Source organism: Lygodium microphyllum, chromosome 23 (assembly GCF_053477565.2).
Source record: "Lygodium microphyllum isolate KBCC chromosome 23, Lygodium_microphyllum_v1.1.10, whole genome shotgun sequence".
Classification (NCBI taxonomy): domain Eukaryota; kingdom Viridiplantae; phylum Streptophyta; class Polypodiopsida; order Schizaeales; family Lygodiaceae; genus Lygodium; species Lygodium microphyllum.
This window is the reverse complement of record NC_141157.1, coordinates 58,824,218-58,848,861: the sequence shown is the minus strand read 5'-3', so window position 1 is coordinate 58,848,861 and position 24,644 is coordinate 58,824,218. Positions and strand designations below refer to the sequence as shown.

The window sequence follows — 24,644 nt, the reverse complement described above, 5'->3', positions numbered from 1 at the left end:
GGCTACGCATAAACCTGCTCCCTTGAGATATTGCAAACTATATGTCAGGGCATATGTTGCAAAGATAAATAAGACAACCAATAGCTTAGCTGTAAATTGTAACATCAGACATCTCATTACCATCATGCATGGACAACTTCAGCCATGAATGTTCATAGGTTTATACCCTTGCATGTTGAACCTTTGTAAAAGCTTATCCACATATTATGACTTTGACATGATGCTACCATGCTGATTTTGGGTGAATTGAATCCCCAAATAATAGTGTAAGAAGCCCATATTTGACATAGCAAAAAACATTTCAAATCAGACTTAAAAAATCTACGATTTTATCCTCCCTAGGTCTGGAGAGTAGCATATCATCCACATAAAGAATGATAACCAAGAAGTCCTGCCCCCCCTTCATTCTTGATGTAGAGAGTAGGAACAATTGGACTATTTTTGAACCCAATGTGGCCAAATAAGTATCAATTTTTGAATACCATGCACGACAAGCATGTTTCAGTCCATAAAGAGCCTTATGCAGCATGCACACCAAGTGCTTTTTTCCATTCACCACAAACCTTGGAGGTTGTGAGACATAGATATCCTCATAAAGGTCACCATTCAAGAACGTTGTCTTTATGTCCAATCGATGCATTTTCCAACCATAATGTGCAGCCATAGCAATAACACACCTTATTGTACTCATATATGATGTAGGAGAAAATGTCTCCTCATAATCGATGCCTTTCTTTTGGGCATAGCCTTTTGCTACCAAACATGCCTTATACCTGCCAATGGTGCCATCAACCTTGCGCTCGAGTTGAAAAGACCATTTGGTGCCAATAGCTTTCTTGCCTTGTGGCAAGTCAATAAGATCCCAAGTACCGTTAGTGGCGATAGAGTCCAACCCTTCTTGCATGGCTTGCAACCAATGTGTATCTTGCTAGGCTTCATCCAAGGAAGTAGGCTTATCATCATCCAATAGTGAGCTTATAAACACATGCTCATTGAAAGGAGCCTCTACTTCCATACTATCAACCAAATGTGCCCCCTCTACATTATGTGTTGCTTGTCTCGCAGCCCTCCTAGTGCACTGAGGTAAGGGAGCATCAATTTTACTCTCTTGGAGAGTTTGTAACATCCATACAAGGACTGTTTTTGTTGCATTTACAGCAGCCCCCACTACTAGAGGCAAACCATGATCAATTAATTGCCATGGCATGTGAAGCAGCAACAACTTGCTCTAATATATTTGTTTGGGCATTTACAACTGGCTTGGATCCCAAAGCAAGTGGTGTAAAACCTTTAAAAACATCACTCGAATCATATGTGGGTGGCATTTCAAATTGATCATGCAAAAATGTTGCATTTTCAAACTTTGTGAGTGCTTGGATCATATAGTTGATAGCCTTTGCTTTCCGATCTGTAGCCAATAAAGATAAATTTTAAGGCCTTATCATTGAGCTTTCCATGAAGCTCTTTTGACACATGAGCATCGGCTATACATCCAAACACATGAAAGTAGTCAACCTTTGGTTTCCTCTCATGCTATGCCTCAAAAGGAGTGATAGGCTTAAGTGCCTTTGTCAGAGCACAATTTAGTAAATGATTAGCATAATGATTCTTGAAGGTCCTCAAGCCAAAATTTATGTGGCAATCTCTTACTTTTAGCATGCATCTAGTCATCTCCATGAGTGTCGATTCTTTCTTTAAACAACGCATATGCATCCAATAAGAAAAGACCCTTACACAAGGTTCTTGACAACCGACGAGCATAATCAAGATCTTTGTCTCTGACAATGCACTTGTCATCTTCAAAGATGACATGAAAGCCTTGCTTATTGAATGCTGAAATGACAAGAGATTTTTAGTAATCCCAGGCACACACAATACATCCACAAGCATGAAGTCTAATCCATCTGTAGTAATTAGCACTGAACCAATGCCGCAGAGTTATTTGCACATGTAACTCTCTTTCCCGTAGGGGCTGAATGCATAGATACGAAAAAACACTTCCCTGAAGAGCATGGCTGCATCACCCGATCACATAGCAATGTCCTTCCAAGTCTATTCCTCTTGCAACAAGAGACCAATCAACTCCACGAATGTGAGGGGCTATTGTGCCCCCCTCAAAGACAAAGTCAGTAAAGTGTGAAACCCAAGATAAGACTCTAGAAGTGAATCAAGAGTGCATTCACCATCTCTACATCCGTCAACAGCTCATCAATATTCAACAGCTGTTCTAGTAGGTGTTGTATGTGTGTGAGGTGATTAGTCATGATGTCATCCTCATCCATATGCACATTAGCCAATTCTCTTCGCAAATAAGAGATCTTGGCTTCATTCCTTGCTGCAAATGTACTTTCCAATACCTCCCATTCTCCTTTTGATATCTTACATGGCCTCACCACTGATAGAGGTGTCGATACTCTTTATCCTCGTCTCCATCTTCATCCCTATTAACCACTTCATCATCTTCAACCTCAAGATTTGGTCATGGATGAAGGGATAAGAAAAAGAAGAATAAGTCATTATCTCAACTCGAAAAGAAGATCAAATTATGTATAAATGATTCTTGAAATCTTGATTTTTCTTAAGTTTATTCGTCAATTTTAAATCTTATATGGTCATGACCAGTATTTAAAAAAAAGAAAAGATTAAGTTTGCAACTCTGTATTTGACCGACCTAGTCACACTTGGTGGATAAGGTTGGAATATAATCATGCTACCCTAAAATCTTAGCAATCCTTCATTCACATGATTCAAGGCCAATTTCTTCTTGTTCATTTCCAAAGAGATGTAAAAATGAAATGGCATTGGCTCTACCAAAGGGAAAATGAGTCACTTGATGATTGCACAAATAAGTTTTGGGAGCTATTTTTGAATGCCCAGCATTTCAAGAGAATCAACAGCTTTGAAAAGCTTAGAAAGTTTCGAGGAGATTTGCATTTTAAACTTCATACTACTATAAATTATTATCATTGTTTTAGTCTCAAGGAGCTCATTGACCATGCTAAGACATGGGAATGGAGTATAATGGCAATAAATCATTCCAAAAGAATGATATGAAGAAAGTGGTCAATCATGAGGAGCACGCAACTCCAAAAAAAGGACAAACGTCGGAGTAAAAGCAGCCATGAAATCAAAAGAAGATGAAGCCCTATGCACCTTCAAATGCTCCTCAATTCCACTCCAATCTATACCCACAAACCAAGCAACTTTCTAAAGAAAAAAAACAACCCCTCATGAAATAAGGAAAGTGTTTTAAACATAGACCACAATACAAAGCAATGTCCAAACAAAGGACAAAGCAAAGTTTCTAATAATAAGTTCAAGTCACTAGTGGTAATTAATGCTATTAGTGATATAGTTATAAATACAAATCACACTCTAGAGATGCGCAAATTACTAAAAGCTTAGGAACACTTGCAAGGTAAGCAAGCACTATTCTTGAGTGAATAAAAACTTCATTTTCTTGGAGTTGAATAAAAAGCTTGGATTAAAAAATAAAGAGATGGAGACTCCAGCTGAAGTTCACTACGCTTTAAATGTCAATGAAGGAGACACAATGAAGCCCGTAGTACTCTACATTGGCAAAGCAAAATTTCAAATCCAAGGCTACAGGAACAAAGATAGCCTAAACTTGGTTCATCCATCTATAGCATCATCCTCTACTCCTCCATCATCAAATACCTCCATATTCCCTCTTTTTTATTCCTATTTTACAGGACATGTGACTTGTGAATTCATTATAGCCCCTTGTTCTCGAGTTTTTCTTTCATTTCAAGAACAAGAAGCAAGGCATATGCATTGTTATTCATCAACAAAGAAAGGTTGAATTTTCCTCTTCTTATTCTCATCTTGTAAAGAAATCAATTTTTTTATTACATAGCAAGTGATGCATGTGTGCATGTACATCTTTGCATGATCTTGCTAGAGTGAGAACTGTTTCTCCTCACTCTTTGGTTGATTGGAACTAAGCTCTTCCTTGAAGGACTTGGGTTAAGTAGAAATATATTCTTAAATGGTGGGGTTTCCCATCTTCAAACGTCAATCTTGTCTTTGTACTTTACATTTCCATGGCTGTAATTTTCTGAATAATTGTCATATTCAGCTTTAAGTATTTGTTTTTTCTATTTCTTGAAATACTAAGACTCGAAAACAAACTAATATCATAATTGTTGAGTATTCTACATTATTTGGGATGCTTACATGAGATTTTTTGTAAAATGAGTTGATTGACGCATTTGTTTACCAAGCTCACATTATGTGCAGATGGCAATAATTTTACTGCTCCTGTTTGACCTTGAGAAGCAGGAGTAAAGGCTGCTCCCAATTTAAATATCCATGATGAAATGTTCCTAAGGGAAAATAGCCATAGAATAAAATACAACCACTCTATTTATAGAATCTGATGGTGGCACCGAGGCATATGCAATGAAGAGGAATGGTGGAGATTCTGCCCTGCTGACCTACTTTGCATGTGAAGTGTTCGTGAAATGAAGGGACATGAACTTCTATAAGACTCACCCAAACTTATACATAGGGGATGATTAAAATGCTAGAAACCCTTTTTTCTCACTTTTGTTCATTAAAGAAGGCATTATTTTATCATTGCAGAATCTGATGTCTTCTTGTCATTACATAGAATTTGCTGTGCAGCCAATAACCTTGCTACTGCCAGGACGTTGTGTATATGTGTAAGGTTTGATGTTGTGCTACTGGAAATTTAGCTCTATTTAGCTCTTTGGACTCTTTGGTTGTGTGGTGGAGTTTGTCAAAGTGCATGGGCACTAAGGAAACTCGGAATAGTGTTGGAACCCCCATGTCATAAAATACTACTCACCCACCTATAGGAGGAGATCTAGCAGATGCCACTGATGTGGAAACCCAATGTTAGGTCATATGGTAAGTTTCAAGCAGCCTAGTGTGAGAACCCCTCAGTAGTGACAGAAGAAAATGACTTTTCTTTGTAGCCATAATACTTTTCTATGAAGCCATAGTATTGAGTTTAAGCAACCCTATAAATGGAGATGCTGCATGAATAAAGCAATCAATCGTCATTTTAGCAACTTACGGGCATTCCTGAGGATATTGTGCATATGGTCCCAAAGATCTGGAAAATTAGAAAAATATAATGAAAATGAGACAGTGTGACTTATATAAGCTTACGTAAAACGTTACAAAAGTCATATTGTCTTTTATCAAGCAGTAATTAAAGCTTCTACTGGCCTTTGTCAGAAGAGTCTTTAGCCGTAGTAGATCTGGAATCTCATTTCCATTTAGGTAAGCCATCACAAGAGTCACCTGTCATGTACAACAAAGACATTTACCTATATGTCATATCAAGAGACATAAGTAGGAGACATCCATCAACAGATCTATCAACATACCCCACCACCAGCAGCTGCTGGTGCACAGTAAAGAACCAGGCAAGTTGATACATTGACCAACAACACACCAAGACCTGCATAACCTATAAAGGCGAGCAAGAGGCTCTGGCTTATTGTGTTTTGAGTCCAAGTTTTCTGCATGAGATAAGCAAGTTCTCTAAAACTCCCATTTTAGAAACTTATCTATAATTTATGTATTATGTGCTGATTCTGGTCTTCCTGTAGAGGCTTCTCACAAAAGAATAGAGTGCAATGCTGCAAATAAACTTACCTTATATGTGATAATTTGCTCCTGGAAGTATGCTATGATGTAAGCTGAGCAACCTGCTCAGAAGGAATAATATAGAAAATTACGGAAGTGTGCATTCTAGGCTTCTTAAAATTCTTCTTAATGGTGATCTCTGAAGCTATGTTAGACTTTCCAGGAAATAGATGCTGAAACAAACCAAGTTTTTTGTACCCAAATAGAGTCTTCTTTCTTTGTGCAAGAAATAAAATAGAAGTCAAATATTAACATTAATATTCTTTGATTCAGCGCGTCAGCTACTATTATCAAATTGATATCAGACAGCTAGGGATAGACATAGCAATGGATAACCAGCATCTCTTCAAATCCACAACAAACAAGACAGATGGATGATTTGAGATGATAAATTTTGAGATTATACTGTACACAACTTCTGGCTGTAATAATGTTGATGATCCCTGAAATGCGGGCACATAGCTGCATCCTAGATGGCATGCCGTACCATGCCCTGGCATGAATGTATAATGCTAGAGGTATGTGTGAGGATACCAGGCTGATCACTGGCCAGTGAGGTACTGTCAATAAGATTCATTCACATTTCTGTCCACTCACTGTGAGCATTGCCTTTGTAGTATGTAATCCTCTCTCCTGCTTATTGTCCTTACAGCCTTCAGTCCCATACAAACATAAGTCCTGTAGAAGACATAGGTGTACCTAACAATTCTGACAACAAGGGAACTTGAACTCAACCTCATGGTTATCTTGATGTTGGATACAAAGAAACAAAGCATGGATCGATCAAATAATATATTGAGCATGAAGACTTTCAAGTACGTAATCATTTTACATACAATGCCTATAGATCCCTTATCAGAAGCTACACACAAGCCCATGATACCTGGGCCTGCTTTGTTTATCTGATAGTCACAATACCCAACAGTACATGCAATGCCCTTCAGCCAAAAGGAACCCCATGATATATGGTCCTTGAGTAGATCATCAAAAGAGGCATGATTTATGAACCCAAAAAACTTCTCGGCATGACAACAAAGTGAGACAAAGCATACAGGGAGAACCATGAATAGGTAATGGAAAGGTGTAGCATGCTCTTATTAAGGCGCCTGTCAAACCAATGCTGGCACTTTTAGCAGTGTGTGGAACAAGAGAGGGTGACACATGGACAGGGAAGGATATTGGGAATTTGAAAGCTCAAGGAGGGGTCATAAGAGGATAGATTGGACTGACAAAAGAGGAAAACCTGGAGCCCAAGCAAAAGGGCCCCTTGATTTAGAGAAGGGGCTGTGGATTTTGATGGAGGTGTCATGGATCCAACTTCCTAAACAAGACGTCATTTGTTTCAGCTCCTCTTAGACTACTCAACAGCCCAAATGCAATACATGGATTCACACAAGTCATTATGTTCCATTAGTCATTATCCTTGTCATGTTCAACGTGTGCATGAACCAGGGAGAAAAGCCTCCACTTGCAAGTAAATATGCATGGACCCAAGAGCCGACAGCTAAGAGAACATGAAACAAGGAGCGAGATATTTCAAAAGCCCCAAATAGGCTCTTGCCAGATCAGCACAAGTTACGATAGTGAACATAGTATCCCCCTTTGAAGGGGGTATTTCATCTACCAGCCCAAGTACTAGATTTACCAGAGTTCAGGTCAAGGACCCTCATCTACGTATTGACCCAATTCAGAATGTCAACTTGCATTAGTGGATTTGACCTGCGCATGACTGCTGTCTTATTGCATGAGACATCCTTATAGAAGTCTAACATCGATCCTTGAGAAGGATTGTATCATTAAGTTGTAGGTAGATTTAAGGCACCACTCATCCATCATTGTGAATGTGTCAATGTCGACACTTGAAACAATTAGCTGTTTGACAAGACTGAGATCACACCATGATCGACAAATCAGTTTGAGAGAATGCTAAATAACCAGTTGACTTGGGAGAAGAGAGGGGCAGCCACATGAAGAGGGGAGGGAGTTGGAATTTATGTTCCTGAGGGAATCCAAGAAGAAGATAGGTGGAAGGACCTCCAAAGATGTGTCTGGATTCAAAGTAGAAGAACCCCATGGACCATCTGGGAACAACAACCACTCCAAAGATTCTCATGATGTCGCATGTAGTAGCTGTTGTCTCATCTTCTCGTGCATTCTTCAGCATAGATAACATGCTGCTTTTTACAAGCAGATACACCCACAGACTCCTTTTGCAAGCTTTTATTTAGAGTGGTACCTTGGCATCACTCAACTATTGCAGCTCATTATTGAGAATCCTTGATGTATAAGGGAACCATCAGTATGTCTAACAGGCTGCCGCTGATGATGACCCAGAATATGGAGCACCCTTCCTTAACCAATGTATTAATCTATCCATCTCTAGAGCTATTTTCCCAATCATTTATTGAGCAATAAACCAACCCTAAAGCAAGTGATCTGATGAAAACTGCAACCTACAAAACTTATACAAAAGGTGTCAACTGTCAAGGACAATATACTATTTGAAAAGCAATACCTATAAAAGCTCCACAACATTAAAAAGGAGGACATACTGTTAGCAGTCATGTTTGTGATGCATTGTCATCTCCTACCTATGAGCCTCAATATGAGTCAGACTGGGACATTAGAAGCTTTGACATGTCTATCATGTGTTTTGACAGAGGAGGCAGATCTTTCTAGAGCATTCATTTCTTTTTCAGTCAGTTTAGGTGTGTTCGCATTGTGCATGCAGCCAGTTCTTAGCCTTTGCAATGGCCAATATTCAATCTACATACATTCGGCGTTAGGAATTTTATTTTGTAGAGGGTGGCAGCATTTTGTGCATTTATTGGGGGTAATCAGCCAACTGCATTTTTTAGGCCCCAGGCTGCTGGTTGGCCAGTTTTGGCCCTTTACAGCTATGTTTAGTTAGTGGCCACTTTGGGTCAAATCATTGCCTTCTTCCTCTTGTAGGTGCACACTTCGACGTGGCCATTCTTCTCTATTGATTGCGAGGGCTGCTGGCTGCACATTCTGTCTCTATGTCACCATCACCGTCACCATCTCCATCTTTGTCTCCGGTGCTATCATTTTCCAACCTGATCTGGTGCCCTCACTGATGCATTGGGCTGCATCCAGGGATTGATCAGTCCTCAATTGTATTCGGCATTCATTTCAGATTTAGTGCAGATTTCTCTTCTTTCTTGCTGTCTTCTTTTCTCCTTCTCTCTCCCTGTTCATGTTCCTCTTCCATTGTGCACTCTCATACATACAACCATAGAATGAACTATCTATCAAAAGTTATCACATCCACATTGTGCCTATCTCTCCATCATCATTCCTCATCATCTGGTGGTTCCACCCTATTGCCAGTGCTGCTGCCAGCCTGCTTATGTTCTCTGCCCAACCATCTAGGACTACCACCCAGCTGCCACTGGTGCCACCCCTGCTGCCACCAGCCATCATGTGTTGCCAGCCTGCTTATGTTCTGCCCAAACCATCTAGGAATACCACCCCTGCTGCCACCAGCCATCACGTGTTGCAGCCACTACTACCACCAGCTTGCTGTGGTTTCACCCAGCCATCTAGGACTACCACTGGCTGCCAATGTTGCCATCCATGCTGTCACTACTGCCACCAGCCATCAAGTGCTGCTGTCCTGCCCTTTGGACGACCATTTGCCACTGTGTTTTGGTTCTCCACTGTCTCCATCACCATAGCTGCTAGTGCCAGTCATTCTCATCACCAAGAGACTATGTTTTTGGTTCCACGCTGCTACATCCTGCTCATCATCTGCAGCAGTTTCTTACTCTCAAATCCTCTCTAGGTGGCTGCATTTTGGCTCCAACTGGTCTACACTCCATCACAAACTTTTGCCAAGCTGCAAACTATTGTGTTTGGTCATGATAACCCCAAAGACTGTTGTGTTTTTGTGAGTGTGCATGATAGAAGGGGAACACAAAGAGAGGAGAAAGAAAAAAGATGAAATGCAAAGGAATAGAAGGAACACCGATCTAAAAGCACTGATACAAGGGCTGCGCACAATCAGCCTGTGCATGCTGTGACATACATTGAATAATGGTACAAGATTTGACAGAGGAAGATGAATGAGAACGATGAAGGCTGGAATGGTGGATGATTTAATGTGTGAGGAATAGACAAGGGCAGGTATAAGTAGAAGATGATTAGCAAAATAGGCCGATCTGATCATTAGGAAGTCTGAGTAGCTGATGTGGCCACCCAAATGCTGAAAATGTGAGAAAGCACAATAGAAAGGAAAGTGGACATGGAGCAATTAGAGAAGAAGGAAGGAGACTGAATGAAATGCAGGAAAGAGAAGGAACAAACTAGCTGATGGCTTAAAGATACAAGGCTGCAATGGTCAGCCCCAATGCGCAGCATTGAGCGTCAATGTAGGCACTAGACAAAAGCAAGGGGATGAGAAAAGAATAAGGAGGGCAGGCTGAATGAAGACTCAATGAGTGAATGAATGGAGTGAGGGGGACAAGTTGCCTATAAACAGGCAAAATGAGGCCACAACTAGCTGGGCCAAAAATGTGGGCACCCAAGTCAGCATGCCCAATTGAACAAAAAATTGTCCTAATACATGAAATGAAATGGATTGATGTACCCTCCATTTAAAGCACATAAAATGACGGATAATCACAATGTCAAAGCTCCTAATATCCTCATTTGACTCGAATTGAGGCTCACAAGCAAGAGATGACTACACATGACACACACGTTTGCTAACACTTGTTGAGAAACCCAAGTCATTAACTTTATTATTTCCTATTTAGGTTTCCATTTACAGCCCCAAAAGGGCTTCATTTGTATCATTTATTAGTATTCAACCACCAACCTGAGAGAGTTGGGGCACCACCCTAGACACTCAGTGACTCATGTGCCGCCCTGTCTAGAGGTTTGCTGCCCACCTATGTTTGCCTCACCATCAACTATCCAGCCGCTGTTGACTACAGCCTTAACCCAGTGACCTGATTTGTGATGCTACTAGCCACTTGGCAGCCCCAAAACAAGTTGTGTTTGCTGTAGATCTATCATATCATCAGCCTTCGTCAGCTGCCTGCGTTTGCTGCCTACAATGGCCGCCCAATTCACAAGCACCTTCTATAGACTGTTGCCTTCATCTACACGTCTTTTGTTTGCTGCCAGCAGCCCTAAGGACTGCGTTTCGCTCCCTTGATTGTTGTCCTTAATCACTTCTCTGCCCTGAGGACTGCATTTCAATCCCTTGACTATTGTCCTTCCTCACTTCTTTGCCCAATGGATTGTGTTTCCCTCCCTTCACAGTGTAGATTCTTTCCAAACACTACTGCACCTGATCAGCCAGGAAAGCGCAATCATTTGCAAGCTTTGCTTCATTCTATTAGGTTGATTCATTCAACGTGATTCAATGATTATCATGCTTCACTCTTCTTCTTCTTCTATATTTCTGAGTTTCTTTGTCATAGTGTTTGCTGCACACTCTGTGTTTCTCCCTCCAAACCCTACCATTTCTTTGCAACACCCCCTTTCAAATCTTAGATGTGGTGTAAGGCCAAAGGAGATGGAACGGATCCCAACATGGTAGGAAGAGTGCCATCGCCAATGAAACGATGAAGAATACCAGCAAAGGAGCAAGATCCCAACTTCAAATGAAAGCCCAATCCAATGGGAGGCCACCATAGGCCAATGGAAACAAAGAGACCTTGAACGGATCACTTCAAAAAACTCCATTTGGGAATGGGTAAGCCATGTCTTTGACCCAACTGAGAGATAATAGCAAGGAGCTACCCAAGGCACCATAACCTACCAAAGAAAAACAACAAGGATTGAGGGAAACAGGATGGATATGCAAGTGGCAAGGGATGGTAGCTAGATGATGAATGAAAGAGGACACTGCATGAGAGAAAGGGCTATAGAAGACAACAATCCCTAAAGAATCTCCTCATGATCCTAGGAATCCCTCCCTAAAACACAAAAGGGTAAGGGAATCCACAATTGCATCACCGATATTGTCGTACTTTGAAAGGGATGATGAAATGTCACCAATCGTGATTGTACCCCCTGAATGAATGGAGATCCTAGACCCAATCTCCTTGAGGAGTCATATGACTCCATGCACCAATATCAATGAGCCAAGGCCTCTTAGAAGATGAGATGCCCGAAGAAGGCTCCTCCACCACATTGATGTGAAGGAACACTAGCTCGTGTATAATAGCAGGTGGAGACTAAGAAGTAGAGGGAGGGTCGGATGATGTAGCCCCTTCCTTCGCTATCAGATGAAGGTGTGGGCATTTCTTCTAGCACTTCTCATGTTGCAAGGTCTTCCTGCACTGTGTGGACACTTACATCCTTTGTGCTCCCTCTCTAAATTTGTATTAAAGTTTGAGGATGACTCCAATCTCAAGTACTTCTTCTTCTTCCCTTTCTTTTGTGTGGCCTATCCTTCACCTAAAGATGATGCCACAAAGGCACAGCTATGTGCACTAGCTCTAACGGATTCTATCTCCCTGTGATGTGCATTCTACTCAAGCACCATCGCGATGAGCTCCTCGCAAGTGACAATATCCCTCGTACAAGAGTGAGAAGACTAGTGTAGATACGTTGGTCACAGGAGATGTGAGAGGTGTCGCACTAGTCCTTCAAAGAAATGATCTTACCAAGGAATATAAACTTTTTCCAAATCCCTCTATCTTGTTGATGTGATCCTTCATCATAGGGGAGTCTGCAATAGATAGTTGTCAAAGCCTCAACTCGAGAGATATGTGATGCCCAAATGTCGACCTGGTAAAGAGATGTTAGGTCACAGGAGATGTGAGAGGTGTCGCACTGGTCCTTCAAAGAAATGATCTTACCAAGGAATACAAGATTTTTCCAAATCCCTCTATCTTGTTGATGTGATCCTTCATCATAGGGGAGTCTGCAATAAATAGTTGTCAAAGCCTCAACTCGAGAGATATGCGATGCCCAAATGTCACCCTATAAAGAGATGTCAACCTCTTCCAAACATATGCAGTGGTACAGATGCATCTTACATGCTCCAACACAAAATTGCACAACTCAAGAAAAGAAAAGAGCGGGCTTTGGCATTTAACTAATCCCATAAAGCTACTGAGTTTGAGATTTCTCCAACGTGGAGATCCATGGTAGGTCAAGGAATAGGGACTTTCACAAAATCCTAAAGGTCAAAACTGTCAAGGGTGCAATCAATGTTGCATAACCATAGATGGTAGTTAATCCCATGAAACTTTTCTGATGTAGGTAGAGAGAGTAGGACAAGCACTTGCACAAGGGGTGCCGTAAGGGCCAAGAGGGACTTGCAGCCTGGGAAAATGTAAAAGGGTGAGAGTGATAAGATGGTGGTTGGGAAGGAACTGGGTGTCCTACGATCCTCACGGTCGTGGCTCTATGAATGCTGATCTTCACAGTCTTGGTCGTTACTTTGAAGGTCTTCATAGTCCGGATCCACACGATCCCATACTGGTCTGTCATAGATGTCCTTCAACAAAACCTGTAAAAAACACACGAAAAGATTGTTGCTTTGAATGTCCTCCGCCTACCTTGTGCCCATAGAGCTGTTGTGCATTAAAAAAATGATGTCAAAAGAGTACCCAAAGTGGGAGGGGTCGCAAGGTGCCAGGGATCAAGGCTGATCTGCAAATGCAAGGTGAATAGGAGCTGCCTGCAGCAAACGCAACATACTAGAGGCTGAAAAGTGCCGGATCTGCCCTGAAGAAGACTGCCCTGCAAGAAACGCAGCTGCCAGCACACTGACTGATGACATCAGCAATTGTAGTGTGCCACCCAGCAAGAATTTGTGGTCACCTGGCTATTATAGCAGCTGCCTGTCCAAAAAGTACGCCAAGGAGGGTAGCCTGCACAAAATGCAGGGTGGTAGAAGCTGTCCCCATATCAAACACAGCTGGAAAGAGGCAAACGACAGGTCGCCCTGCTCAGCTGAGAAGAAAATGCAGGGTTGCTGCACCTGTGGATGACACCAACTGGCAGAAATCTGGGACTGCTGCTCCTCTTTGTCGTTTCCAGCTCCACCAAGATGAATGATACCATGTGGCAATGCACAATGGAAAAAAAAGCAAAGACAGAGCAAATAGAGAAGGAGATTGAATGAAATGCAAGAGAGAAGGAACAAACTGGCTCCGAACAATAAACAGTGCCAAAAACGAAATGCATTGATGTACTCTCCATTTAAAGTGTCTAAAGCACATAAAATTACAAATAATCACAATGCCAAAGTCCCAATGTCCTCATTTGACATAGATTAAGACACATAGGAAGGAGATGATTGTACACGACACATCCACTAATGGAATATAGGGTGCCCTATTGCCACATGGCATAAGCTGCAAATGCACCCACTAAACAAGAGTGCACAATGTGAAAAGGCTCAAGTGACTTGAGGGAGAAATGGAAAACTAACTCTAATGTGTCTAAAATGAAGAAAACTAACATGTGAGAATGAATGATAGGCTAAGATGGTGATAATTGCGCCCAAAGTCCTCGTCTAACTTAGATCAATGCCCACAAGCAAGAGGTGTACACCAAAAAAGATAATGTTCAACATCTGCTGACACCCACTTTTAGATCCTATGTGTGGTTGAAGGAGAGAGAAGTGGAAAATCTGATGGAAGATTAGACCATGTGCATGATGATAAGGTCCGTCAATGAAGATGTTGAATCAAGTAGCATGAATCCCTCTCCAAACGAAAACCCACTACTAGGGGCTATACAAAGATATAAATGGGAGTGGAGAGGCCTCAAATGTCAACGAATGTATCTAGTTAGGAATGGATGAGCAAAATCCTTGACTCAACCAAAAGACAATATTGAGGGGCTATGAAGACACTGTAAAGCACTCCTACACATGATTTGCATGTTTCTCCTCACTTGGAGGTTACTCTTGTGAAGAAAACTGCTAGGGTTGCACAGAGGACACACAAAGTGTACAACCACGATAGAAACACAAAGAGACAGACACAGACACAGAGGGCAAAACTCAAAAACTCAAACCCTAAATGCAAAACTTAAAACTCAAACACAGAAACTCGAACACAAACAGAAGAAGGGAGAGAGAAAACACAACTCTGAAGTGAATGAATGCTGTAAATGAATGTAAGAGTATACAGTGTGCTTGCTCAAGGGCAGAGCAATGTCGGAGAATGACGTCCACCGGAGACAGATCCCAAGTTTGTGACCACCAGTCGGAGTGTAGGATTGCTGAATAGTGAATGGCAGCAGGCTAGTCACCAAAACGCAGTAGTCTGGAGGCTGGAAACTGGTAAACACAGTAGTGTACCGCCGATCGGAAGCTAGAAACTGCGCACAGGCTATTGTAAACAGCAAGCTGCAACAGTGTCTGATGTGGCTGGCGATGACTCGATGATCAGATCGCATCAAATGATGATGTCGCCAGCAGCTGACATCAGCATGGATGAAGGTGCCAGCAGCAAGAGCAAACACGGATGAAGTGGTAGTACTCTCGAGGGCTAGACTGCAATGTGGGAGGGGGCTGATGGTTGAAATCCGCACGTGGAGTGAGAAACCTGCACAGACGGAATAAGGCTGAATGGGGGTAGCCTGTCTATTTATAGATGTGGAAGGGTGTCCCAAAAATTAGGGATTTTCACTGAACTATCTCGAACGGCTCCCCGTTATAGGGTTTTTACTCTAAAAGAGCACTTTCAGTGTGTTTTGGAGCTGTTTAAGAGGCTAATTAGCAAGTAATGCATGTTTTAGCTCAACATCCCCTCTCAGGCCCAAAACTGAGCTGAAAGGTTAGACTAGCCATTGTGATGTTTATTTACCCCGAGACATCCCACCCTAAAGCAGCCAGGGCATTGGACGAAAGGTGCACATCGGCTGTCCAGTGGCCTACCAAGACTACAGGCGATGGTTATCTTTCCAAGGAAATCCAAGTAGTCACCCCAGAGAGGACAGGGCATTCGACAAAGGGTGCATGTGGCTGCCCAGTGGCCTACCAAGCCCTACAAAGGTGGATGGAACCACATGGAACTTTATTTTGATTTTTTTTGTAGAATAAGTGAGGTAAATTTTATGGGATACAACCGATTGAGTAATAGTGCCCCAAAGGACAGGAGTAGGGAGGGTACACCCAACACATCACAAAACAAAACAAGCTAACCCATCCACTCAGGGTGTTGATGATAAGGAAAAATAGGTGATGAGGTATCCTTGTGATAAAGGAGGACGGTGGTGGGGTAACAGCAGCCGCCGGTGGAAACAGCTTAGGATTCACTCAAGTGGGGCTCTGCACAATGAGATGCAAAGTATACTACATGTTGAAGAATGCTCATGCAGCAAGTACCACGTGGACAGTGTCCCTCATGGAAAAATTATTCACTTGTCCAAGCGCCCTAGTACAAGGATGATGAAATCATGCAATGCAAAGGATAAGGTACAACAGGGGGGAGAAGCCAATGTCGAAGACAAAGTACTGAAGCCTGTAGAATACCAAGAAGGGTAGGAACCCCCTCTCAACCTGGATGTAGATGCCAAAGAAGGAAGAGAAGCCTGATGTCGGTCTTCATATGGTGCTGAGAATCATAAGGAATGAAAGAAGATGAAGTGGATGAAGCACCCCACTAGAAGAGCAAGGTAGAAGTCACCGCCATGATAGCATTGAGAGAGATGTTGCATGATCCGCCTCGGGAGGGGAAACCGCCATGCTGGAAGAAGAGCAAGCACTTCTAGGATTATGAAACCATGAAAGGAACGGTGCGCATCCCCACGTCTCTATCCCAGGTAGGACCAAAGCAATCTGCAAGTTAGCCCGACACTAAAAGACAAAACCTTGCAAAAGAGAAGAGAATCTGCAAACACAAAGGTTAGTGGTAAGTTGCTCCGAAGCAAAACATAACAGAAAGGAAATCTAACTCAAAATAAATGCAATGAATGTGTACGTGTGTGAGTAAATGCAGTGGAAGACAAAAGAATGGAAAAGCTAAGGACAATGAATCCTATGGGTCCGACTCTAAGAGTGCGAAAAATGAATGCCACACTAACCTAGGGTATCCTAAAGGACCTAGAGACATACAGTAGCAGGGCTTTGCCAAGGGAATGTTTGATAAAGTAGGGAAGAATGTGAGATAGATGCATAAAGTACAATGGGATTGGAACCTACAAACCAATCAGCCAGTTCCTCAGGGGTAGTGAAAGAGATGGGTTGCTAAGGCTGTACTCAAGCCACATGTCCAGCAGCAACAACGGGTGCTGAAGGAGCAGATGAAGCACGAGCGAAAGGCGTAGCCCCACAGGACTGTGTAGTCGCAATGGTCTACTAAGGCTTTTTAGGTGGAAGATCTTAGACGTCTTGAGAGGATATTATGGACTTGGTGAGAAGGACGACACTCCACCTTCACTAGATTTCACTAACATGACAGAGAACTTTGAGGAGTACTATCGCAACAAGTACGGTGATGTTCACATCCCTCCTACCAATTTTGCTACCACATCTGGACCGGTTAGTGAGGCTGGCCACCATTCCGATCATGGAGGACATACGCCATTCAGAACATCTCACGATCCATCTTCATCATCTTAGCCAAGTCCGATGTCAGGTTTGTACAATTCTTTTGTGTTGCATGAATCAAAACCCTCGCCCGTTTCTTCTTTTAAGCTACAGGATTTAGATGGCTTTGCGTATGTGAACTTCAATAGAGTGGGCTCACAAAGCAAACGAAATTCAAGTACATCTACAGCTTCTGTTTCATTTGAGCATAACACACACGCTTCTCACTTCCCTCCCATCCCACCCTCTTCTATATCACACCTTGATCACCTCTCATCATCTTTCCAAAACCTTGGATTACACTCTACATCTACATCACACACCCTAGGGGTTGGATCTTCCATCTCCACTCCTAGCACCTTTTCCTTTCTCCACCCCATTCTCTACCTCTTTGCACCATGGTACTTCTTTAGGGGGAATGCCACCCTTTAACATAGTGCATCTCACCTTTCAGCAAATGAGCACACCCATCACTCCTGGGTCGATTGTGATGGGCATCCCCCTCACATGACCACTCATATGCAGAGGCTTTCATTCTCAACTTATGGTGCATCTTCACACTCTCCTTGGGTTACACCTACACAAGGATTCCCATCTTTTGCTTCCCGTGTTCCCGTTCTACCTCCTTGGGTTCCTCATTTGGCTACCATTTCCATGCCTAGTTATCCCATCCCTACCTATGGATCCACCTTGCACACTATCCGCATGCCTGGTAGGCACTCTGGGGCCCATTCCCAAGTGTACTCCACTCCCCCATCCTACCCATAGTACACTTTTTCACACTATCTATCTCTGAGCACTACCACTCCTGTTGCAACGGCCAAGAATGCCTTCACAGATAAGACACATTTTAACGGATCAAATTTCACCACTTGGTCTAATTTCATGCAACAAGTCCTTGAGTCTCAGGGTCTTTGGGACCTCGTCATTGGTATAGAGCCTATGCCGAACCTTTGACTAGCTCACCTTGATTACATCCATCAATGGAGAGTCTGCAATGCCATAGCCAATGTTGAGCTGATGCACGGATTGCTTCCTGAGTTTCACACTTAGTTGCAGCACTTCTCGCTCGCGTTAGAGCATTGGAGTCACCTTCTCGACCGCTATGCGGCTCGTAATCGTACTCGATACATCAATCTCGACTTTGAGCTTCAAGAGTTCTATATTAAGGAAGGGGATGATCTAAAAGTCAAGCTGGCTGAATATAGGCGGTTACTTGCCGAGTTTGCCACTACTGGCTCTCCAAAGTCAGATGACGATCAAGTTACATTCTTCTTGAATAAGTTGTCCGAAAAATACTTCAACTTCATTCAACACATCATCTCCCAACCTCAATTGCCAACCTTCTACAAGTTTGAGTGCTAGTTCTTGTGTTATGCGGGGGTGTTGAGCTAAAATATGCATTACTTGCTAATTAGCCTCTTAAACAGTCCCAAAACACACTAAAAATGCTCTTTTAGCTCAACAACTCTTATGTCATTTTTTGGACCTATCTGTGAATGGGGTCCATGGCATCGGCTTGTATGCTATATTTGAGATAAGACAATGTATGGGCTATGCGCTAATTCAACATTTTCTTTAGAAAGAGTGTGAAATGTGAGTGCATTCATTCAACATTTTCTTTAGAAAGAGGCATTACATATAATGAGAGAGTGCAGTTCTACATTGATGGATGACCATATAGTCTAGGAAACATTGTAAAGGCTAATCAATTGTAGTAGATACAAATGTAAAAGAACAGATTGAAATTTTGTGAAATGTGAGAGAGTTCCTCACAATCCTAGGAATAATCCTCTAAATTTAATAGAAGGGCCAAGGAATCCACAACCACATTGCTGATATCAATATCCCCCTTCTAAAAGGGAGAGGGGGTCCAAGGGAACCATCAAAGAAGATACTGGGGACAAGGTAAGAACCTATAAGATTGATGGAAGTCTGTTGCCAAAGAAAACCTTACACATAAGAAGAGGAATGGAGCTGATAAACCCCACAAACATGAAGATTTGTCAAAAGCATGGCTTCGAAGGTAGCATCCTCAACAAGGCCAGCCTGCTTTATAAAGACAACTTGTGTCCCAAGATGGGTAAGGCCATGGATGAAGAGGAGATGGAATCCCAAATCTAAAACATGGAGGACCTCTACTACAGAACTTACAAGATGGTTAGATAGAATTGGCATGGTGCAACGCCTCTGATAGGCACAAATGATATGTCACCCACACTACCTACCCCCTCTTGGGAACCAAGATCTTAAAGCCAATCACACACGAGAATCATGTGACTTGCAACACCTCTAACCACAAACCAAGGCCTCCTCAAAGAAAAGAGAGCCAAAGAAGAGTCCTCCACTTGGTGATGGATGTCATGAAATGCTAACTTAACATAATAATGAAAGTAGAAGTGGATGTAGAAGGAGGGTTCTTCACTCAATCCTTCGCACCAAGATGAAGGTGAGGATGCTTCTAGCACTTCTCCTCACGATGCGAGGTCTTTCACAATGTGGACACTTGGGAAACCCTTTACACGTGTCCTCTTTGTCTGAAGCAAAGTCTAAGAATGACTCTGATTTGGCTTCTCCCTTTCTTTGGCTTCTCCCTTTCTTCCTTTTTTTTTGGTCCTATCCTAGATTATGTGTTTTTTGACAAAGGCACAACTATCAAATCTTGCTCGTCTTGATCCTATCTCTTGATATCACGCATCCTGCTCAAGAACCATGGGAACTACTTCTCCCATGAGATGGTGATCCGATCTAAAGGTGAAAATACTAAATTTAAAATACATCGTATTTTGATGACTAGAGTTGTGACAATAGAGTCATAGCTTCTCCCAAGGCAACATGTTTACCTAAAGATAAAAGCTTATCCCGAATCTTCTCCATCTTTGTGATGTGATCTTTCATGGTTAAGGAATGTGTAACAAAAAGTTTTTGTAGCTTCATCAAGAGGGTTATCCTCCTCTAAGCAAATGTCTTGACTTGGTAAGGGAATACAAGAAGGTCCAAACTTTTGAGGCTTAACAGATATATTGAACGTGGATGAGTACGAAATCATGGCAGCTCATGAAGAGGACATGAATTGAGCCTTTTCACATAAGGCTATTGAAACTATATAGATCCAATCATTGGATCCACTAAGGGATGGGGAGCACAAGGGGTGATGAAGTCCTAGAGATCAAAAGTGTTTTAAGATACACTCAATCTTGTAGGACCATATGGTCCAACTCAAGCCGTTCAAGTGATCTTTCTTTGGGAGGTGGGGAGAAACATTCACTTGTAGCTTTGGTGCCATGATGGCCATCCATGGAATGAAAGCGTGAATGATGAAGAAAGATGGGAGTTATGAAGGGAAGGTGGATAGGAGGATGGCTAGTCATGGCCCCCATCTCAATCCGCATCATGATCTCTAGTATCTCCATGTCAATCCTCGCAATCTACACAATTACAATCTTTGCATCAATCCTTTTGATCTCGGCAGCTTTCATCACAATCCTCATGGCCATGGTGGTTGAAACACCGATCTTCATGGTCTTGGTCACCGCTTCTACGGTCCTCATAGTCTCTTTGGAAGACTCTCCACCAAATATTGCAAATCATTCCAATTTTCCATGTGTATCCTTCTAATAACCTACAAAAAAGCAAGCACGTATGTTGTGTTTTAATAGGGACTCTCTCCTCGAGGGGGTGGAACTCCGCTCCCTGCTTCTTTTGTGGCCTCAGGAAGGAAAAAACCACCTCTAAAAGGTGAGAACAACTTGTAGTTTGCACCAGGTGCTGTGTTTTCAGGCCAGCTAGGCGGCTTAGGGAGATGACTTGCTTTTATAGCTAGATGCGGCTTAAGGATTTCTGCTAGGTGAAAAGCAACCTGTAAATGATGGAGAATCCCTTGGTTTGATGTCGTCAGCAGCTGTTTGGAACTGATGACAGTAACCAGCAAAAAAGACCAACATGTTCATCATGAAGTCCAACCAGTTGATGTGGCCACCCAAAGGCTGAAAGTAAGGAACTCCTATTGCTGCACAGCCTAAGTGGCAAATGCTCCTATAAAACAACATATGCAGTATGAACAAGGTCAAGTGAATGGTGGGAGAAATGGAGAACTGACTCTAATCTCCACCTAATGTGCCTGAAATGAAGAAGATTAACACACCACAATGAATGACCAATTAAGACAGTGATAGAGCTCCCAAGCCCTCATATGACTCAGATTAAGGCTCACAAGAAGGAGATGTACATAGAAGAAGGTAAAGTACAGCATGTCTACTATCAGTTTCAATATCCAGCCTAGTGCCCTATTGTCCTCAGCTCTCTAAATCAGATTTTCACTCCCATCATTGGTTGTTTGCCACCTTGGGATCCATTCTTGGAGGAAAACACTCTCCCTCAATCCACCTTGTTACCATATTTTGATAGTGATGTGTGTGAACAATGATGGGGTACTTTTTTTCCTCACTACCAGATTCCTTCCCCCTGGCTTTGTATATATGTCCATTCACTCTACAGCAAACTTAGTCTTGAAAATCTTCTACATTGATGCTTCTCGATACACTTTGTGTTGTGTGCTCTCGAGCTTCTTCTTCTCTAAACTATGGGTGTGCATTCTTGCAACCCTAAATCCAACATTTGGTATCAAAGCGCACTTTGACTTCTCGTGCAAAGTTGTCAACACCCTCCGGTTTATCTCCTCCAACTGGGGCAAGATTTGACAAGCATTTGCATGATAACTAATACTATATGGACTTCCTGTAGGGCTTGATACCATTTAGATTTTTTATTTGGGTTCATTTTTGGCTCTGTTTGCACCACTTCCAATATGGTGCAAGCTATTACATTCCTTTGAGAAAAAGTTCCCATAGTACTCATTTTTGCAGGTAAGGCCTTTTACACTCTACTTTGTGTTGTGCTACATGGCATAGGTTGGTGATTGTGCATATTTTCCTCTATGTAAGAAAATTTTGCATCAAGTGCAATCAATGGCCACGGCTGACAAGAATGATGTATTCTGTATGTTGGGCATTGAGGAGAAGTTCATGAACAAGACTATCATCAATGTTACAGTGCTTCTGTGAGAACAAGTAGTTCCAACTTTGATAAAGCACAAGACAAGCATAACCAATAGGGCTACACTCGACATTGCATGGGACAATATAAGACTGCCTAAGCATGCAGCAGACCAGATCTATTAACAAACATGTCTGTGACGTCCCATTTCAGATCAAGTGTGTACCACAGAATAAAAAGATTCTGAAACAATTCGGCAGACAGCATTACGATTGTATCTAAGAAGCTTAAGATCATTGAAATAAGCTCCATAAGAAATAAGTTGGGGGTATCTTGCAGTGGAAGATGCATATGACCTTTCAAAATGGGCTTTTCCCTTCATGGGTGTACTCTTGGCAGTAAATGCAGCATTATCTTTTGCATCTTTGGCAATCTCTCCAAAGTGTTCATGATGCTCCCTTGTATTGAGATCCTACCACTCGCTTAGTTCCCCCATTGATTGATCACAGGCGTTATCCTCTAGATTTTCCCCCTTTCTTATGTACAAACAAAGATGTCTAGTTCTCTACGACGTGACAACTTCCTGCCTCTTATGCATGATGAGACCAATACGAATCCAGTTGCACTTACTGAATATAAGTAGACAAAATCCACTTTAAGCTCAAATTTCTTGTGATTGATCAATGTTTGGTGCTAAAATTTACTTAAGGTCCAGTCCAGAAATTCGTTTCTACAGGGGGGAGTAATAAGCAAGTGGAAACAAGAAGTGTTGATAGAAACAATTAGTATGAGAAAACTGCAGTCCATGTAAAATATATACTAATTGTGCAAACTGAACAAAAACACGCATTCCTGCTTATTGTTTACCTGTAAGGATGCCAATGAGTATGGTTAAGGTCCATTTTGTGAATGTAACTCCAGTGTACCTAGATGTGGATAGATTTCCATCAACATGTTCCTCATATGCTGCTTCGATTTGCATTTAACTATGGATGGACTTTCTGCTTTCTCTACTGGCTTACCCATAGAGGCGCCTTATTTGGGGCTCTTTCCTGGACTTCGCAGCAACCATGCTGTGGATGGGGTCATAATCAAGACTCTCCAAACATGGCTCATCGGAACGCTCAACAGGAAGGGCTCTCTCTTGAAGATTGTGGCGCGACTGTAGATCATCTGATGCACCAATGCCGTGATGCAAGTCGCTGTCATCGTCTTCTCTCTCATATTGTCCTTCCTCTCCTTCTTCTTCTTCTTCTTCTCGTCCTCCTCCTTCTTCTTCTTCCTGGCCATGGTCGTCTGCATCATTTCGTTCTTCTACTTCACCCTCCTCTGCATCAGAAGAGGAGGGCTGGCTTAGCAATGGGGCATGGATATCAATATGGGTCTCTGACATGGCTAAGGAACAACTCTGTGATGGGACGCAGGAACAGGGGAAGGAAATGATGAGGGGCTCTCTTATAGGAGCTCAGCATGAAGGGTCTGCGAACATGGGGCACATGGTGATGGGTCAGTGGTGGGTTTGGCTTGAGGGAATGCTTTTACTTCTGCATCTTGCCATAGTGACCAAAGACCCACGATGGGACACACCATTGACAAAACCCAAATGTGTAAGTTTGGGGAAACTGATCGCAAACAGACACGCCATTGACAAAAACCCAAACTTATAAATTTGGGGAAAATGATCCCCACAGACAGCCTGCTGAATTGCCCAATAGGCGCCAGAAAAGAGAAGAAAAACCAACAAAAACTCAGCAAGCAATCGAACAATAGCAGAGGAAAGAATGCAAAAGGAAGCATCATCATCATCATCATCATCATCTCTCTCTCTCTCTCTCTCTCTCTCTCTCTCTCTCTCTCTCTGTGAGTCCTCAGACATCTGCACAAACGTGAAGCCATGTTGCACGCCTCATCCACCCCCGTAGCCTTCTGCCACTTGTCACGAAATCAACTTATCAATCACTCAATCCCCCACAGGGAATATTATTTTTTAAAACACCTGTAAATTACTCAATCCCCTGTAAGATCATTGGATGAGACTGCTGGGAATTCGGAGCTTTTCTATACTCTCAAGATTGGAAGTTGGGAGTCGGGACTCAACCTCCGTCTCACAACTTGTCACTTGGCATTGGGTGGCATCTCACTATATAATTACATAGTTCTACAATGTTAATATAAAAAGTTGCCTCTGTATTTATTATCTTTAGTCAAACGAATGAACTCAAATCTTAGCTCTGTCTAACCTTTTTTCTAAAGGATTATGATCAAGTTTAACCATTTGTTGGGTACTTGCACACTCACTTAGGCAAGATTCGAGACGTCGTAACCCCATGGGGCCGCTATGACCCTCAAGGTCCTAGCCTACACACTTTAGGCATTTTATTGAAAAAAATGTGACTAGTAGTAAGTATGTAGTAAATATAACACCTTACATCGATGAAGTATGTTATAATAGCAGTTTCCTTGCCAACTTAAAAAGTATTGT

General features: G+C 42.2%; 1 protein-coding gene across 6 annotated transcripts in view; it reads right to left on the bottom strand.

Annotated features, from left to right (window-relative positions):
• LOC148016229 (uncharacterized) overlaps window positions 1-24,265 on the bottom strand; it is a 40,073-nt gene extending 15,808 nt beyond the window's left edge. For 5 of the 6 annotated variants that reach the window (XM_087663771.1, XM_087663773.1, XM_087663772.1 and 2 more), the window contains exons 1-6: window positions 23,185-24,265; window positions 23,030-23,088; window positions 5,650-5,702; window positions 5,379-5,513; window positions 5,218-5,292; window positions 5,063-5,101 (exon numbers count right to left, since the gene is read on the bottom strand). In XM_087663771.1, the coding sequence (XP_087519897.1) occupies window positions 5,063-5,101; window positions 5,218-5,292; window positions 5,379-5,513; window positions 5,650-5,702; window positions 23,030-23,088; window positions 23,185-23,555 (732 nt within the window). In that variant the 5' untranslated portion in view covers window positions 23,556-24,265. The remainder of the gene's footprint in view (window positions 1-5,062; window positions 5,102-5,217; window positions 5,293-5,378; window positions 5,514-5,649; window positions 5,703-23,029; window positions 23,089-23,184) is intronic. The other variant, XM_087663776.1, reaches the window with a different exon arrangement.
• Window positions 24,266-24,644: the final 379 nt, after the last annotated feature.